The 20775-nt window shown below is 31.2% G+C and overlaps 1 protein-coding gene across 1 annotated transcript in view; it reads left to right on the top strand.

The window, feature by feature from the left end:
- Positions 1 to 20775, top strand: part of LOC129939353 (tachykinin-like peptides receptor 99D) — a 222462-nt gene that overhangs the window by 94535 nt on the left and 107152 nt on the right. Inside the window, exon 3 of the mRNA XM_056047333.1 lies at positions 4678 to 4835. Coding sequence (XP_055903308.1) covers positions 4678 to 4835 — 158 coding nt within the window. The remainder of the gene's footprint in view (positions 1 to 4677; positions 4836 to 20775) is intronic.

Genomic DNA, 20775 nt, shown 5'->3' with positions numbered 1-20775 from the left:
GTATGTGATAAGCTCATTCTTCTTACTAAACAAATAGTATCCAATTCTCAGCATGGATTTGTTTCCGGCAGATCGACAGCTACAAATCTCACTATTTCGTGTGATTTAGTTGTTATAGTGGATTTGAAAGAGGTCTCCAGACCGACATCATCTTTACTGACTTTGCCAAGGTATTTGATAGAGTTAACCATGAAATATTATTACATAAATTGTCCAAACTTGGTTTCCACTCCATACTTTTATAATGGATACGTTCGTATCGTACTGATCTAGCTGATCAATTCGTTAAGATACACAGATATGTGCAAAAAAGTAACCTCGGGCGTCCCTCAAGGAAGCCACATTGGTCCTTTGTTCTTTAATTTGTTTATCAATGATATTCCTGACATTTTCCAGTTTTCCAGGTATTTATTATATGCTGACGACGTAAAAATATTGAGAACTATACATTCTCTAAATGATTGTTATTTATTGCAAGAAGATTTATGTGAACTTGCATCATGGTGCAATAAAAATCTTCTTTTCTTAAATGTAGCCGAATGTCAAAGCTTTATATGCTCAAAGAAAATTGCACCAATAGTATTTGATTACATTATCAATAATTAAACATTAGATAAAGTAACTGAAAAAAAGGATTTAGGAGTCATAATTGATAGAAAGTTCACATTTAGTAGTCACATTGACTATTTAGTTAATAAGCATATAAAATGTAGGGTTTTTTAAAAAGGAACACTAGAGAATTCTCTGATTCATATCCTCTTAAATCTCTTTATATGGCTTTTGTGAGATCTACCCTGGAATACTGTTGCGTGGTTTGGAATCCGTACTATGCAAATCATTCATTGAGAATTGAAAAGATTCAGAGAAGTTTCACAAGATATTGTTGGTTGAAGGTCTGTACTAAAATAAAGTACACACCTTGACCTTGGACATCCATTAGAAATTTTTCACAATTACAACAAATCACAACACCAAAAAAAACAGAATGCAGTGTTAATGGTTAGAACACAAAATAGACTCTGTAGCGTGAGCTTAGAAAATCTACTAGATTTAGACTAAGACCTTGGTGACTAGGGGATCAAAAGTTATCATTCAAAACCGGTTTTAGTTAGAATGGGTATTGAGTAATGCGAAAAGTGAAAATTAACGGGTCGAATGCAATTTTTTTTTCATTTATGACCGGATTTTGGGGTCGAATACTCCTCTGTGGGACGTAAGAACGTACGTACAAAAGCACGCACAGGCATCTTTCTAAACATCTTTTATTTAGACTCTAGTGACCTTGAAACAAAGATTAATGTCAAATTTTTCAATTTACAATGATTTCCTATGAGAAGTTACTAAATGGCAAAGTTTATTAGAACCCTTGGCGTGATGGATAGTTTCAATCACTGTCTGTGCCACCTGAAGAGTTTTTTTTTTCACTGCTACTGCCAAAAATAACTGCTTTATCAAATTAGCCGTTACCAACAGAAAAAAAGACTGTATGGCTCCTCAATCCCTTAATTTATCCACACACTGGAATGGTAGGGTTGTAAGTTACTAGGGCCTTCTTCTCTAAACATTCTTGCGCCACCTAATTTATTTATATCTGTATACAGAATTCATTACAAAATACTACTCAATTCTTTAAAAGTCTTTAAGGTAAATTACTATTTTATTTAGGTACACTGAAACTATACCTTTCAGGAACATATTAAAAAGGCGCCAATTGAAAGTTTAATTCGCTTCTCGTGAAAATCTTAACAAAATATTCATAAATGTGTATTTAATTATTTGAACGCAATATCTTTTTTTGTTTTCCCAATTCTTGAGTCGAAAAGCATTTCTTACCAGTTTTGTGTTGTCTTTGTTAGTTTTCGTCTTTTTTTTTAAGTTATCAATTGAATTTTTCGAAAAGATTAAATTATTACTAATTTTAGTAGCATTTCTTGAAAGTTTTGATTTCTTATATAAACAAAAATGCAGATTAGATTTTTCTAAGAACTGAATCTTAAGTAAACAACTGAATGAAATCATTTTGAAGTCAACACTTTAATTTATTCACAAGATATCGAGTAGCGAATATCAATTTTTACGTTGGAACCGTTTTAAAGAAATAATAAAACTATAAGGCTAAAAAAGTCATACATATCATACTGAAATCATAAAATTATTTGAAGAATATTTATTTAATTTGAGTTTACAAATATTTGTAGTATTCAATCATTTAAAGCTTATTAATATACGTTTGACATTTCGTAAGAAAATGATGACCAATTTTCGAGATATTAAATGAGAAATAAAAACAATCACATTTTTGATCATCAAGTATTATTGAGCAAGTATAAGAGCTTGTGTAGAAAACAAAATATTGAAATCGGTTGATTAGTTTTTGAGAAAACTTAAAAAAAAAAGAACAAAATTCGTCATAGGATTACAATTTTAGAATAGCTAGTAAATTACTTAGTCAATAGTTAGGACATTTTTAGCTGAAATAATAATTGTGTACAATTTCCCCCAATTTATCGAGTTGGTTTTGAAAAACCATTATAAACATATTTTTTAAAGTGAGATTTTTATTTCATGAAACATACATATTATGAAACTTCGATAAAGACTTTAACTTAATCACTAAAACGAAATAAATCAAAAATAAATGAAAACTAGATTTAAGTTCAATAAGAAAAGCTTGTGACTTAAAGTCTTGTAGTCAATAAATAAAAGTTCGTTTTTTTTTATAAAAAAAACTTACGAAAATTTTCACTCATTATTTTTTAGCAAAAAAAAAATTTGTTTGAAATCAATGGTGCAAATTTTTTAACAATTTAAAGGACTTAAAATTTTACTGAGTACCAAATTTTTTTAATATTTTGCTTATTCCTATTTATTAAAAAATGGGCATCGGTAAAAGTTAGTGCAAATAAACAAAGCAAACAAAATTAAACGGGCCTTATTAATTTATAACTGTAGACCGACCAATTTTATCCTATGTCGTTATAAGCAGCGTTGCCGAAAACAAAAACCCATTAAGGGCCAATTCGAAATTATTTGATTGTCATTTGGAAAAAGTTGGGGCCAAATATTTTACATACAAATCTCTCATTATTAACATAACACTTTCAATTTGAAATATTCGGCTTGGTCCAATAATTAAAACTTATTCACACTTGTAAATAAAATAAACATTTATTTTTTTATTTAGAACGGCTCCAAACTTATTTATTTCAATTACTACTTTTCAAAACAGTCTTTACTTTCAATTATTACCTTTTAGACACAGTCTTTACCTTATCCGTTTATCGCAGTTTACAACCAATCATCCCGCTTCGCTTATGAGCGCATATTTATGTAACTCAAATCGGTTCGACAAAACTACTAGGTTGTTCTCGATGCTTAACGAAGCTAGTTCTCCTAGATGTTGGCCCTTATTCTAAGTGTTTACTACTGCAAATAAACGGTTGCTACGTACTTATTCTACTATAACAGGATTTTCGAGTAAAAGAGATAAAGACTATATACACATTACAATATAATGAATTATATTTCTAACATTTATCTTAAAAAAAATTAAAAAAAAAAAACATACATACAACTGAATAAGTTTAAAAATTTAATTAACACAGTTGTTAAATGATCAGAAATCTATCTAAAATGTTCAATTTTTTGTTTCAAATAGTTAAAATTTGAAATGCTGTTGCCAAATTGTCACATAAATTTAATAAACTTTTTAAAAGCTTCTAAAGTTCAAAAAAAATATATCTCGTTTTAATTTAAAATTTCAAACAGTTCTTCATAATTTTTCTCACTAAGAGGTTTCAAACTGAACACTTTGAATTCGACTTCACGAATATTATTTAAAGTTTTCAAGTTATTAGTTTTTATAAAAGTTTTTTTTTTTTAATTTTATATTTTGAATTGATTTCATTTACCATCCAATAAACTCTTAAAGTTTTTAATTATTAATAATTATTTTACTATGGAAGTTAAATCTTCTGAAAATTAAGGCCAACATTTGAAACTGAATGTCGAAATGCCCGATTGGTAACTATGTGGAAACGCATGTTAAAAACGGCGACTTTGATAGAACATGACTGACTTATCACAAATCACCTAAACCTAATCCTTCCCTGTTTTTTTTTTGTAAAATTATTCCTATACTATTCTTAACTAAGGAAATGTTTCTTATAGCTTAATAAATATTCCAATTTTTAAGTTTTCAACTATATCCTTAAGATTAAGCTACGAACAATACATAATAATAACTAGCATAACTGTCTACAGACAAAAATCCTTGAAAAACTTATATCTTATATTGAACTTCATTCAAATCCTATCTCAAGACCAAATTTATGTATAGGTACTAAAAAATAAAGAAATTTATCACACCCAGTCATTCAGAAAAAGTACCTAGATACATTTCAACTTCCCGACAACTTCTATATTTTATCTATAGGTACTTCGTATATCCCATAACTTTTTCTATCCATAGTTTATTTATTCAATTCAGTCATTACTCATTTATTAACCTTATTGAAAATAAAAGATACGTCCTGAGAATAAAGTTCTTCTCTAAATACCTCTATGAAATAGGTTACAATACTCATACATACAAATACAGTCATCACTCAAATACAGACACAAGAATCCTTACAATTCTATTTTTAATCAAATTTATGCTTTTACTTCTCTTTGCAGTGCTGATGACATTTCATTTATCCTTCCATGGTGGCGCCAAGTTCTATGGAGTATCCTTTTCGGTGGAATGGTCATAGTGGCGACGGGTGGCAATTTAATTGTTGTATGGATCGTGTTAGCTCACAAAAGGATGAGAACGGTTACCAACTACTTTTTAGGTGAGTTTTGTTTTTATATTTATGCATTTTCTATTTTATTTTACTTCTGTGTCATTTTCAACTCAAAATGAAAATACGAGAAAATGGCGACACAAAAACAACCTTGAAATATGTGATAGTATTTCGTTGGCGTCGTTCGTCGTCGTTGTGTCAACAATCACTCGAAGTCCTCTTCCACAAATCAAAAGGTAAAAATTTACACTTCTTCAGCTCCACGATGATGACGGCGGCGGCGATGACGACGATGACGACGATGTCGCAAGTCTTGTTGGTGTCCACATTTCAATAAAACATTTCACACAAAACAAGTTGCAATTAATTTGCATTTTAACCCCCAACCGACACTATTTTATCGCGTATAAGAATTATTTGCGTCTATACGTCAGCACCTCTCAGCTTGCATAAGTTGCATAATGAAAATACGAGAATCAAGAATGAAGGATTATTTATCCTTGCTGGTTCTTTGAAAAGTGCTAAAATGTACTCATTGTCGTTTCCTATGCGACAAAATCGTTTCGTTTTATTCATTTTTGTGTTTGTTCTTATAACCAACCAGGTTAACGAGTACAAGGAATTCCATGGGCTCTTATTGTTCTTGGTGTTATTTTTATGCAGAACTGTGTTTTTAATTGTTTTTCATTGTACAACTACTATAGGTTAATAGGTGAGGACATTAAGTTAATTATTCGAGTTGTTGACTGATGTGCAATGGCCTTTAGGTGTACCTATGTAACTGGAAGCTTCCTTAGGTTGAGGTTGACTTTGTTGAAGAAATATGGGTAGATAGATGAATTGAGAAGAGTGAAAATTGTTTTATATTGTACTTGGACTTAATGAATAATATATAAGTAATTACCTTTTTCCTTCTCCCTTAACATGATTGTAAATATTTAAAATAAGAGTTGACATTTTCTTAGAAATATAATACCAGTATATGGAAACTTATTTTCAATGCGCATTTGAGATATTTCCTTCTAAAATGTATATAAATTTTCAAAATCTACAATTCTTTTCTTTTATATTTTTTATATTATGGTTATTTATTGTAAGAATCTGATTTACTTTTTAAAAAGTCTTTAATTATATTCCGATAACTTTGGACTATCCGTGATGAATGGAGCCTCTAAACAAGACGCTACGGGAGATTTCACATTCGTAAGTGGCTCAGGACAATCTGTTATTGATATTGCAGCTTTATCTCTTAAGTGGCTTAATCTATCGTTAGATTTCGAAGTTGGAAAGGTTCAGGTTTCTGATAAAATTGTACTGAGACAATCAACTAACTTTTTAAAGTTAAGATGGAAAGAGAATTGTCTTCTGTCTGTAAATCATTACTAAGCCGTAACATAAGCTCTATTTTCTCGTGTCAATATAACAGTCTTGAAAGTTAAGATGAACATATTACAAGAGTTTTTAGGGCCTCAGCACCATTTGACCACAGTAAAAACTGCCGATATCGTGCTTGTACACTAAAAAACAAATGGTTTGATAATGATTGTGTGAAACTACGTAAACTTTCATTTTTTTATCTGAAGTTGTTCAGATCTACAAATGCTCTAATTTTTAAAAACATTTATCTTCATATTAACAAGGATTTCAAAAAAAAAAAGTTGACTACGTCCACAATGTTGCAAAAGAACTGGCAAATTGTGAGAACTCAAAAGCTTTCTGGAACAGTGTTTGTGAGCTAGGTGGTCGTGATAGAAGCATGGTAACTACGCTCGAAGTTGAGTCACTAGCAGCTTATTTTAAAACTCTTTCTATTATTATCAACCTAATATCACTATCTGCGAACTGGATAATCCTACTACTCGACCTAAACTTAAAACTACTCTGAGTAAAATTAATCGGTTCAGTATAGTTCGATAGAACGAAAAAACCTGTAATTGGCTTACAACTTTCATGTGGGTGCGGTGGCGTAGTGCGTAGTGCACTAGCTCCTCACACGCTAGATCGCTTGTTCAAGCCGAGCTCGGGCAAAAGTTCTTCAAAAATTAAATTGAACAAAAAGCGATTAAGCACCACTAAAGGAGTGTGATGATCGGGTTGGCCCCCGTGAAATAGCTATAACTCCAGCCTATGAACTTGGTGGTAGCACACACAAGTTGTTGTTGTTTCATTCTTATATTCAATTATAAATTCGGCAAGCAGCTGCCTTAAACTGTGAGTATAAAATTTCATACAAAAACCTCCTTAAAATTAAAAATAAGAAGGCTCCATAGATGGCATTTCGATTGAATTCTACAAGAATAGTACCGAATCGTTTAAAAATCATCTTCTGACATATTTTAACAAACTTTATGAAAATTCTTTTGTTCCAAACAAAAATGATTATTTTTATATTCGCAAAATTAAAAAAAAGGGGATACCAATCAGCCATAGAACTATAAAGGAACCTCGATTGTCAACTCTTAAGAAAGATTCTAGCTTTAATTCTGTATGAAAGGTTGACGAAATGGATTGGGAACAACAACCGACTCACCATGTTCCAGGTAGGATCCCAATCGGGTTTCTCAACGCAAAACAATATACTGGCCCTGACGAATATTGCCAGGAGATTAATTAAGCAGACAAAGAAATTATATGCCTGTTCAGTGGGTTTTAGAGGAGCCTTTGACAAGGTAAATAGAAATGCCTTGATGTACAAATTGTCATCCTTATAAATTTCACGTAAATTCTTAATCTTTTAATTCAACTTTCTTGCCTCATCTACTGCATCAGTGTGGGACATAACTAAATTCTTGGAATGGTTTGAAACAACATCAGGTGTCTCCCAAGGGTATATATTAAGCCGATATTATTCGCCTAATTTATTGATTACGTTTGTAATGTACTTCAAGGCGGAATACTCTTTGCCAAATCAAAGTTTTGCTCTACGCCGACGATTTAGTTTTACTTCAAATCAACAAACTTCATTATTTTTTTAATCCTGAAGACTCAGCGTCAATTCTAACAACGCGTATATTGAGTTCGTTCATTATTTCAAATATCTTGGAGTTTTGCTGTCTTACAATCTTAATGTTTCGAAACGAGTAAAAGAAAAAAGCAACGAAGACAAAGTGGCTCTAAACTTGATGTGGCCTAAGTTTAACTCTTACCAAAAAATAGATTTTAAATCCAAATATCGTGTTTTTCAACACCCGTGAACTTCTGCATGTTCTACGGTACCCAAGTTTTTGGATATTTAAACCTATAGGAGTTTGAAGCCGTGAAAAAGTATTTCATCAAACGCTTGTTCAGGTTGCCTTCTTTAACGCCCAATTATGCTATAAGTAGAGTCTGGCATAACACCTCTTTACATTACAAACCTAAAAACTAACTCAGACTACGAGTTGGAAGTTATGAGGAGGGATGAGAGAAGCCTTTACAAATCCAAAATGACAAGGCTTATGCAAACAAATGCCTCCCCGTTAAGGAACGTTTTGGAGCCCAATTTGAATCAATGGCACACCATGCTCAATGATCTGATCGCCAGAACTGATGAACATTATCTTCATTAAACATCTTTCAAGAGCGTCAACAAAATTATCAAGAAATGTGTATAGAAACTTCAACCACCAAATAACATCACAGGCTAATTATTTCAGTAAAGAGTTTTCTTCTGTGGCTATTAGTTGCATATTTAGGAACCCGAGTTGAAATACTGAATCTTAAATCTATGCTGCATCGAATTGATCTTCCACAAATCTATAGCCATTGTAACACCGAAAAACCATCGTGTCCTCTATACTCCAAGCGATTCTACGCCTGTATTTCTAACTGAGTTTTCTTCCCCCATTCGGCTCTATGAAATCCTTAATAAAGACTTTGGATGGTAAACTGTCTTTAGATACTGCAAACATGCTCTAATTACTGCAATAGTTTTCCATAACTCTACAATTAGTAATTGGAATTGAAGGTTCACACAAAGTTTCCTAGTTACTATTTTGTGTTTCGAATCATGTAAAAATTGATATATTTTTAACTTCCCATAGGAAGTTATTGTAATGAGTCCTTGAGATTAAAGCTTTAAACTTATCTTATCTTATAATAAATATTGTTTTCAACATTTGGAAAAATGTTGAGAAAAATCGAATTGACAGTTTTTTCACAAAAAAAAAAAATCTAAAAAAAAAAACAATAAAAGTTGGTAAAAATTTATTTTCACCTCAAATAACTTTTCAAAACTTTGATACATTGGCTTCAAACTAAAAAAAATGTTTCCTGCATTCGATAAAATTTTGAGAAAAATCTAATTGACAGTTATAATATAATAAAATAAAAAAAAAAAACAATACTAAAACTTGGTAAAAAATTACTTTCGACTCAAATAGTTTTTCAAAAATTAAAAATATTGACTTATTTTATTTTACAGAAAATATTATTTTCGATATTCACTAATTTTTATATAAAAATCCAACAGTTCGTTTTTTCATAAAAAATAAAATCTACAAAAAATAGTACGCAAATTTGGTAAAAATTGATACGTAAATATAGACAAACTTTTAAGCAAGACAAATCAACAGACGGGATGGGAAGTTATCAGTTCGGCTTCAAATTTGTTCTTAATTCGTCTCACGATAGCCTCAGACACGCCGACTTTTCAAGATATTTCGTTAGAAAAAGTTTTTGTGTTGACCAAAGATTTCACTTCAGCGCTTTTACGTGGTAACAGGTCTCCTTTCTTACCAATTGAACAATTTATTATTTTTGTTTGTCAAAAATGTTTTTTTAATTACAGTAAAAAAGACACAAAGCTTTTAAAGTCACACGAAAAAGCATTTTATTTCTTTCCAGTTGATAAATTATGTTTAGAATCAGGCTATTATTAGGATTAAACAAAATGGGAAGACATTCAAAAAATATGAATATTCGAGGGAAGAATTTGTCAAATTGTAAAATATTTATATGTTTTTAATATCCATACTCGTCTTCTAATTTATCAACATTTTTGATATGCGTTTTCCAAGAACTCCTTAAGCCCTAAAAGAATTTCTGACGAACTGTTTGGAACAGAGATTCTTTCTTAAGGCGCACTCTTTGAATGTAGAACACCGTACAAGGCCTTAATTTATTTTCCCATGTTTATATTATATGTATATTTAAAACAGTAAAATATAAATACAGATTAGTTCATAAATAATAAACTCCAATTTTCAAAAATTGCTTTATCACTAATCTTATAAAAAACAAAGTTTGAATGGAAATCCGAAATCTGAAATTTTCCAAAGTGATTTTGAAATAATTTGTATTTAAATATAAAACTGATTTTATTGCCTTCTAACTCCAGTTTGTAAAAAACCTTCAAAACAGTTTTGTTATAAAACTAATTTTGAAATAACATAAAAACATTTCCATTCTAGTCAGCGACTTCAATTCAGTTTTGTTGCTAAAATTGTATTAGGTTCAATTTCAAATTTATTTAAGCTTAAATTATTTAGTTAAAACATCTGCCTATACATTACTATCCCGTTGACATGACGCAATTAAAATGAATACAAAAGCTGAAAACATAGTTTCCATTGCTGTGTTTTGTGTTCAAAAAACCAAAAACAACAAACAAACTCTCATAAACAAAAGAAAGAATATTGTTGGCATTGGCTTTGGCTCACAATTTTGTTTGACTTTAACATCAAAGGCCTCCAAAAATTCTTGGAAATTTCAAACAAGCCCTTCACAACATCGAATAATGTATAATAGAGACGTAACATTCTCATAGTAAGGACATACGAAATCATTGTTCTATTTCGCTCTTTGAAAGTACATAGCTTAGTCAACTTAATTTTTTTTTAATCAAAGTCCCTTTTTATGAACTTGCTTTGCTTGTAAGAACATAAGTTGCGTATTAAATAAAATTTCTTGTTAATTTGTTAATAAAAAGTTCAAAATACTTTTATTATGATATCATTCAAGGCTTTAGCGAATTATAATCAGAAATTACTTTTACAATGTGTTTTTCAATAAGAAGTTTTATTCTGAATAGCCTGCTAGAGAAGTAGCTGTAACTTTTGAAGGTGTTAAATTTTGCATTTTACAATTAAAAAATAAATCAATATTGCGTTGAAATTGTAAAAAGTCGCTTAAGAATGGGTATTTTGACATTTTGCAGTTAATGTTCGCAACATTAAATTATTTGTATGTCGTCTGTCACTGTGAAACATATTCTAAGTCTTCAACAATTGAACTGGCGGAAAAGTTTGAGCTGTTGACAGAAGTCATTAAAGATTCATGTGAAGAAAAAGTGTCCATCGCTCAAGAACAACTCAGTATTTCGCTGCTGTAACCCTTAGTGTTACCACTACATTTTTCTTAATCTCTTAGGTCTTCTGACTGTTAATGGTCACAAGAACTTGAATCGGTCGATCACAAGTAAATTCGTATATTCGCTGAATGAAAATAATTCGGATTTTCATCGAAAAGGAATCTTTAGTGATGAGGCCTGTAATGTTCGCTTATTTCCAACATAAATAAAACTCGACCGTATTCTTTTGAAGCTAATGTTTGGTTTGGTTTGTAGACCAAACAACAGCTCAGCTGGAGTTTTAAGTGTTGTAGAATGAGGTTTAGATCTGTACATTAGAAGATATTTTTGCAAATCGTCAATCCAATTCCCTCCAGTGTTTTGGTTGAGCGATTTTTCCGTTCTACTTCTCCATTTTGCTGTGGCCAGTAAGGAATAGTACTAATTAACTTGATGTTATTTTCATCGCAATTGTTTTGAAACTCTTCGCCGGTTAGGTGCTTAGCGTTGTCTGCTGTTATGGAAAGAGGCAGTCCGAGGCGAGCAAAAATAAATTGCAATCGTTTAATATTTTCTCCATTATTTCTATTTCAACAAATCGACTGTAGTAATCTACAACTACGAGTAAATTATGGCCTGTTGGCAATGGACCAAGGTAATCAATACCTAAATGTTGCCAATGGTGTGTTGGTAGTTCTTTCCTTTTTATTGGTTCAGGTGCATAAGGAGCAGCAACTAAAGTACAGCCATAACATTTGTTTACAAAATCTTCTGTTTGTTGATCTATCTTTGGCCACCATACTTTTGAACGTAAACGACGTTTCATTACAGTCATAGCAGGATGTCCCTCATGTGAAAGCTGAATTGTTCTTCGTGAAAGAACTTCTGGCATCACAATGCGAGTGCCACGTAACAGAGTATCACCAGTAAAACAAAACTCACATTCAAATGGCTTAAATGGTTTCAGTGATTCAACCCATAATGATCGGATCCTTCTTGGATTGTTCCACTATTTCACATAATTTTAATGCTTTTGGAGTTGTTGTATTAGCAGCCCAATTCAAATAGTGTTCAGCTTGCTCATCAAATGTAGAATCGGAATGTTTGTCATCCAGTAATCTTGAAAGTGGATCTGCAATTTTGTTTTTGCCTTTTATGTATATTACTTTATACCTATAAGATAGCAGACGTAGAACCCATCTTTCTATTCTTGCACATCGTCTTGACTTAGCACCAAAAATTACTTGTAGTGGCTTATGATCTGTAATAAGTTCGAATTCTCTTCCGAACAAGAAATAGTGAAATGGTTCTACAGCCCACACAAGTGTAAGTGCCTCTTTTTCTGTTTGGCAGTATCGCTTTTCCACATCCGATAAGTTTTTATTTATAATTTACGTTATATGTAAAACGGCTCCAAGCCCTACAGGACTGGCATCAGCAAAGAAATGAGTCTTATCATCAACATCATAGAACCCTAACATCATGTTGTTTGTCATATGAATTTTTAGTTCGACAAACGCTTTTTGTTGTAGTTCAGTTTATTTGAAAAATTGGTTTTTCCTTGTAAGAAATCGCAATGGGTCTATAATTGTAGCCTGGTATAAATTTTCCTATATCTGTGACTAAATCCAAGAAACTTCTAACCTCTTCAGCTGATTTTGGCAATTGCTTAACTGACAACACTTTGTCATCTTTTGGTGATATACCACTTGCGGATAATTTGTGTCCAAGAAATTCTATTTCTTTAACGTTGTATACAGATTTGTCTTTGTTTAATATTACGTTCTTATTTTTAAAAATTGAGAGTACTTTCTCTACACGCTCTTTTAGTTCGTCTTCGTTTTCACCATATAAAAGAATGTCATCAATGTAAACATTTTTTTCATAATATTTTGAAAAAATGTAATGCCAAACACTAATCTTGTGTACCTAAAAAGTCCTTTTCTAGTCATAAAGGTAGTTATTTCCCGTGATTTTTCAAAACTTTCAACCTGTTGGAAAGCCTAGTTTAACGTCTAAGTGCCATTTCCAATATATGGCAAGAAGTTTTATATTGTTGGCAGTGGGTAATTTTCTCAAATAAGCTGTTCTGAAGTTTACTTTTGAATTATTAAACATTCTTAACTCGTGTGAAATAAGGGAATAGATTATGATGAAAACATTGTTTGTGAATCACATGGACTTCTTATACATTAGAAAATACTTTCTATCAAAAAATAAAATTTCCGAAGTGTAAACTAAGTACATTTTACTTTGAACACAAAATGAACATTTCTCAATATTTTTTAAGCAGGCATTTTCAAACCTCCCACAATGAGTTATTGTATTTGGGGCGATTTGTCGAATTGAAAACGTTCACATTTCTCGACGTTTCAAGATCTAGTATCTAAATAATATATTTTTAGAGAGATGTGTTTGTGCATGTGTTTTTAATAAAAAAAACTACTGAATATCGAAAACAATATTTTCTCTGAAATAAAATAAGTTTGAAGCCAATATTTTTTATTTTTGAAAAGCTATTTGAGTCGAAATTAAATTTTTACCAAGTTTTAGTATTGTTTTTTTTTTGTGAGATTTTTATTTTTTGTAAGAAAACTGTTAATTTGATTTTTCTCAAAATGTCTCCAAATGTTGAAAACAATATTTTTTATAGGCAAAAATTAATTGGAAGCCATAATCTCAAATTTTTGAAAAGATATTTGCGTCGAAATTCCTTTCAGTAATGTTTTTCTTAGGTTTTTATTTTGTATAAAAAAACTGTAAATTCGATTTTTCTTAAAATTGTGCCAGAAGTTGAAAACGTTATTTTTCGTTGCACAAAATTATTTTGGAGGTAAAATCATTTTGTATTCTAGCAATTTTCGATGTGACAACATTTTTTTTGAATTTCTTTTTTTTTTTTGATTTATAATAAAAACAGTTATATGGATTTTTTTCAAAAATTATAGTTGTTTGGTACCTATCACGTTTTTGGTTCGTAAGATATTTAGGGTTAACCAAAATGATCACCTTTTTTTAAACTGCTATGGTTAAAAAACCATTCACTCAATTTTCTTGAGAGCCCTTTCAGCATTTTTCTACCTTATTATCTGCATAACAAAATTAATTTGAAGTCTTGAGAGAACGTACAGACGTACGGACGTACGAATGTAAATACACAAGCATGCACAGACATCTTACTAAAAATCTTTAATTTCGACTCTAGGGACCTTGAAGCGTCGAGAAATGTCAAAATTTTCAATTTGACAAATCGAAACCATTACAATAACTTTCTATGGGAAGTTAAAAAATTAAATTTTTTTTTCAGTTTTTTTGATTTATTAAAAACAGTTAATTAAAATGTTTTCCAAAAATATATTTATTTGGAATTGCATTACAATAAATAATGTAAAATTTAATTCAAGTCTCTAAGGTAATTTTTGATTCAGAAGATATTTAGGATTAACCAAAATTTTAAACTTTTTTAAACTGCTATGGTAAAAAAAAACAAACCACGTAAGATCCTTGAACGTCCTTTTTGTATTTTCTGCATTATTATCTGTAAAACAATTTCATTTGAGTTCGATATCTCTACTGGTTCTTGAGCTTTGGACGACGAAAAAAAGTCAACGAATGTCTGCACGTACAGACGAACATCTATCTCTCTAAAATTCTTTTATTTCTACTCTAGAGACCTTGAAACGTCGAGAAATATAATAATTAAATTTTTTAATTTAACAAATCGGACCGATTACAATAACTTACCATGGGAAGATAAAAATTGAACAAACAACTTTTTTAACAAAACCCGAAAACCTACAAAACCAACTAAAAAGTGGAAAGAAATGATTTATAACTGAAGTATTAGGATTGCAATAAAAAAACATGACTTAAAATTATTTATCTAACACAAAATATGCTTAAAGTTTCTTTAAAGTTTTAAGCAAGACAAATAGACAGACAGGAAGGGAAGTTATCAGTGTGAGCAGTAATGAAGTGGGTTAAAAAACCGTTTCAGGAATATGAATTTTTTACAACACTCTCTGTGTAGCAAGTCAGCTGAAAATAAATTTTAAATGAATCTACTTTAGAAAATGCTTAGGTTAGGTTAGGTTAACGGGCTGACGTTATGAAAGTTTCAAGTATTTGGATACTTCGATTTATCTGGAAAGTAGATGATTTGATTTTGTTCTCGCGAAAAATTAGATATATTTTACCTAACACTCAAAAAATAGAAGATTTTATTTATTCGCTTCTCAAAAGTTCAACGGAATTCAATCAAACTAAATGTTTGCAGTTTTTTGTCTGGAAAAAAATGCTGAACAATTTTTACTACGCTAATTTTTTGTATGTAAAATACATTTTAACCCACATTCTTTGGACCATGTACGGAACCCCTTTTTCTATTTCTTTTACAACCTAGATATTTATTGTATTTCCAAAACCAAATAAACCTCCGGAAGTTACCTTCAAATTATGCCTAATCGTAAATTGTATCTAACTAAAAAATAAAAAAATTGTTTTCCATTTTTCGTTTTAAATATTTTCCGCGTACAAGTGAATTTGTACCGAAATGTTTCAGCTATGTCAGGATGCCTAGCTTACTTTTCAGCCTGTAGGAAGTAAGCTAACTCTTTAATAAGAGAGTTATGGATCCGACTCACGTTAACCATAGAACATTTACAGTATGTCCATCTACAGGGTGGTCAAGAGATAATTACTTTTGTAGAGTTAAATTGCAATTAATAATTTATTGTAGTATCACAAAGTGTAATGAGGACCAGGTTCATGCTCACAACAAGGACGATCTTTTTCGAGTCTTTTTCGACATATGACATTTAGGCATAGCGCCTGTAGTTCAGGACGAATTTTCTCCTTCGGCTATTCACGTACACTTTAATCTTTAAATAGATGCCGTGAAATAAAGATAATCGGCTGAAATAATTGGACTTATTACTTCAGTAGAGTGCAACAATTCATTTATGGAATAGATGATGATGATAAAATAAGTTCTTGCGGATCTCCTTGTTTTGATTCTTGCAAATCGAATTGGAATGAATTTGGTCTTTAGATCTTTTCGCCATAAACTATGGGACACATCGATTTAACCGGTACCGGTAACAACTTAGTGTCGATGTTTAAGGGCTTTCCACAGCACTTGCAAAAATGCATTAAACATTTGCTTCACTTCTTGCATCTTGAGTAAGATTAACAACAGCTCCTTGTTTGTTAAAATAAGGCTTACAATTCCTACAAGTTTGCTTGTAGGAATTGTCATAAGTACTTTAAAAAAGAAAACAAACAAATTGTAATCAAAAGAGTTATGATTTTCTCAGAATCTTTTGTCCCACCCTATAAACAGATTTTTGATTTTCATACTTGAGTGCGCCCAGGCTCGCTAGTTTCAGCTCATATATCTATTTTATTTGATAGTACGCTTTATACTTGAGGGAATTCATTACAAAGTTTCTTCATTGGATTTTGAAAGCATGAATTTAGTTTCAATGATGAAACTTTTGTTATGAATGATCCCCTTTTGAAGTTTCAGAACGTTGCTTTTACTCGTAAGTAGTTTTGTGTGTATATGATTTTCAAAAAGCAAATAAAATAGGAAGTTGCTTTTACTTTTGCTAAGCCTTAACATCCAAATCTAAAAGCCTAAAACTAAATCCTATATGAAATGAAACAAATCAAGGGAACTGAAATTGAACGTTCGTCGGTCTTTCGTTGAGTGCTCTTGTATCTGAATATGTTATCCTATTTTGGAATATACCAACTTTGTTACTTTGGTGAATAGTTAGGTATTGTGTAAATTCTTTTATAGAAAGTAGGGCACTTTATAATAAGTACTATAAATAAATAGGTTAAAAGATTTTACACAATTGTTGTTCACTTGATTTAAGAACCAAATGCTGCTAATAATAAAAACTGCCTTGAGTAATATAATACACGTGTGTACTCAAAGTCGGTATTAACAACTCAGGTATTTCATCCAAAAATAACATCAACTAACCGAAAACTATTTAAAAAAAAAATGATACGAGAAATTAATCACAGTCGCTATGTTTAAGTAAATTTTGAATTCCGATTGGCCTTTAAACTTCTACTTCAAATAAATTGTAAACATTATTTCTGTTCTCTTTTTAACAATTAAAAATATTGGTTTCAAATTATTTTATCTCACTGAAAGTATTGTTTTCGACATTCGGTAATTTTTTTATAAGAATCCAAAAGTCCATGTTTTCATAAAAAAAATTAAATCTACAAAAAATAGTACGAACATTTGGTAAAAATTGATGTTCCATTTATGATATCTCGTGAACAGTAAAAGATATTGACTTCAAATTAATGTAATTTATTTGTCTAATTTTGAAACAAAACTGTTTCATTGTATGCAAAATATTGTTGGTAATTTTTAAATTTGTCAGAATAATTTAACTGACAATTTTTTTTTAACAAAACACCAAAACCTACAAACCTTTTAAGCAAGGCAAATCGACAGACGGGATGGGAAGTTATCAGTGTGGGTCGCATCACAGCATCTTTTTTAATATTTTTTTTTTGTATTTAATTTACTTTTAATGACATTTTTACGAGAGCGATTTCGTATATTATTTTGAGGAAATTTTTTAATATAAAAATAAAGAAAATGTATTTTATTTTATAGAAAAAAAAACTAATAGCCTCTTAAATAGATTTTTGATACATTTTATGCCAGAGATTGGGTTTGATACCTGCCTGAGAAATTGACAAATCCTCCAAGAGTATTTATTTTCATGAAAAGTACTTTCTCAAATTAAAAGCTTAAAACGGTAGGTCCCCCTTTTTTATAATAAGCGCGGACTCAAGGGGATATTACTACACTTATTATGTCAAGAAACAGTGTGTGCACTAGGAAAGGGAGAGAGGGGTTAAAATGAGTAGTCGGTGCACATTAGTTTTAAATTAATGAATATTGCAATGGCTGGGAAATACAGAAGTTTGGATTTCTGAACTTTACGACCGAAGTTCTACTCGAGGGTATATTGATCAGCATTCCTAGAAGCTCGAGTATCACGCTTGAACTGTTTTAGAGGAGAAATGCAGCTGGCTATTTCACTAGTGTAAAACCGTTCAAATAACGGTAAAAGAGGGTGAGACACGACACTTTACGACGATGTTCAAGCTACGTACATGATCCTATGATAGTAGTATCACCGATCAATCTAAAAGCTCTACGTTCAATACCGTCCAAGAGGCTTAAGTAAGTTACAGGAGCACCAGCCCAGATATAGAAGTTATACTCAAGTTTTGGACGGATATAAGTACATAAAAGCCGAATCAGAGGGGAGACAAACTTCTTGCATCGCCTTAGAAAACCCAAACACCTTGCGGCATTTTTGGCGGCATCGCGTATGTGATCGTTCCACAAAAGGTGGAACCGAGAATATCGAGATGTTCAGTTTCCTCGATGCAAGCGCCATTCATGGATTATGGCAAGGTTGGTGTATCTCGCTTTAACGATACAAGACAGCATTGGGTTTTCGAAGCATTATTGTATACAATGCTGTGTTTATCGGATTTTAATGAGCTTATCATATTTTGTGGTTGCAGTTCCACATCCGAAAAAGAGGGAATATGAAAAGCTAATAAAAATAAGAAAGAGTGTTGGTGATAGAACAGAGCCCTGAGGCAAACCACCATTTATTTTGAATTGTTCAGACTTGAATCCACCAATACTATGTTGTATTGAACGATCCGAACTATAATAACTAATCCAATGCAGAAGAGATTAATTTTCGATAAGAGACCCTAATGCCAAACCCTATCAATACTTTTGAAATATCAAGTGCAATAATCTTATACTTTTTCCAATACGATGTAAAGATTTACTCAAGTGATCGGTGAGATGAACCATGCGACCACCAATAGTGTGTATAGGTACCATCCCGACCACCGGATTAATGTATGTTAAGATCTTTTAGGGCTCTCGCTACAGTACGAGTTCGAAAAAAGTTTTAGCTTTAAAACAATAGAAACTTACCTTCTTAACCCTAATTACCTCTTTACAATACCCATTGAACCATGCGTTTTTCTTAGGTCTGATGCTTTTTAACCCTATTCGGGATAAAAGTTATCATTCCCAAGAGAATCAAACTTGTGATTGAAAGTCACTATTGAGGAAGCATAGTGACAAGTTAAAGATCCTAAAATAATTATTGAGACCGTCCCAGTTGGCTTTTTTTGTATTACCAAAAGTTTTTCTTAAAATAATGTTTGTATTTAAAAATTGAAATGCAATTTAATTAATCAAACAAAAATGTTTTATAAAGTTTTTTTCTTCGAAAATCATTAGGGGGTATTTTTCGATATACAAAAAAAAACAATGACTTTTTCGATCTTCAAATATTATTACGGCTGTTTTATTCATTTAATACAGATTTCTCAAAATGTTTTATAGATATTTATTATATAGAAAACATATTCTACGATTTATACTTTATTTATTTTTTCATTAATTTTATAACTATGTTTTTAAATTATTTATTAATATTTCAACAATTTATTGGAACAGACATAAATATAAATCATACAAGTAAATTTCTTTATAAAATATTCAATAACAATTCCTCCTGTTGTTATTGAGTATTCATTAAATATAATCGGACAGATATCTTGAAAGCTACGGTTTTCTTCATTAACTTTCAGAGTGAATTTGCTTATTATAAAATTTAGTATATATTATATGTTTCCAGTTTAATATCAATGACTTTTCAAAAATATCGGAAAACTGACCGGGCTTCATATAGGAACTTATTACAAAGTTTACTAAAACCGGGACTATCTAGTCCTTCCTCGAACGTTAACGAACTTGACAAAAAAGTCAATGACTCTACCTTAGCTATGAACAGATCGCTAGAAATTGCTTGTCCATTTATACTCATAAGAGGAAAGAGCCTCAGAGCTTGACTCGCTCAGAAGAAATTGTAGGAAACTCTTTAACCGAACCAAAGAATAGCCTCTCACTTCAAGTAATGAATCGCTGAACTTACTATTGGACACTCACTTTCCTGGTAGTTCTCTTATCGAAACCTGCAACAATCATATACGTTCAGTTCCAATTTAACATAATCACAAGGGACAAGCTACAATGGGCTCTCAGCCGAAATACAAATAACTTCAGACATAATTGCACCAATCCTTGAGCCAATTTTTACCAGCTGTCTATAACTGGTTCATATTCCCTCGGCATATAGAGAGAAGTTAAAGTTGTTTTTATATCCAAATCAGGTAAATGCTCGCAAGTCAATCCTAAGGATCTACGACCTATAAGTTGACCTTGGAAAGATTGATTGATATACATTTAAGGGCAAGTATTGATACAAGACTTCTGTCTGTCTGTCAGCTTTACACACTTTAATGCGAACCGTCGAATATTCCCTCCATAATAAAGAGATTCTATGGTTGCTTTCCTTAACATCGAAGGTGCCTTTACAACGTGGACACATATGCAATCACATCTGCACTATAACATCTCTAAATGTAGAGAGTTCGCTTGGGGCTGATCGGTTTGGACTAGGTGTTAACCAACACAAAACCCATTTAGTCTTATTTTCGAGGAGATAATACCATTTGTCAACCCTCCCTATATTAAAGGAATCCAATTAAAATTCTCGGACGAGGCTAAATACCTGGGTCTTGTTTTAGATATAAAACTAATTTGGAAATGCAATATAAAGGAAAGAGTCAAAAAAGCTACTG

This window comes from Eupeodes corollae, chromosome 1, assembly GCF_945859685.1.
Source record: "Eupeodes corollae chromosome 1, idEupCoro1.1, whole genome shotgun sequence".
In the NCBI taxonomy this organism is placed as follows: domain Eukaryota; kingdom Metazoa; phylum Arthropoda; class Insecta; order Diptera; family Syrphidae; genus Eupeodes; species Eupeodes corollae.
This window is presented reverse-complemented; position numbering and strand designations above follow the sequence as displayed.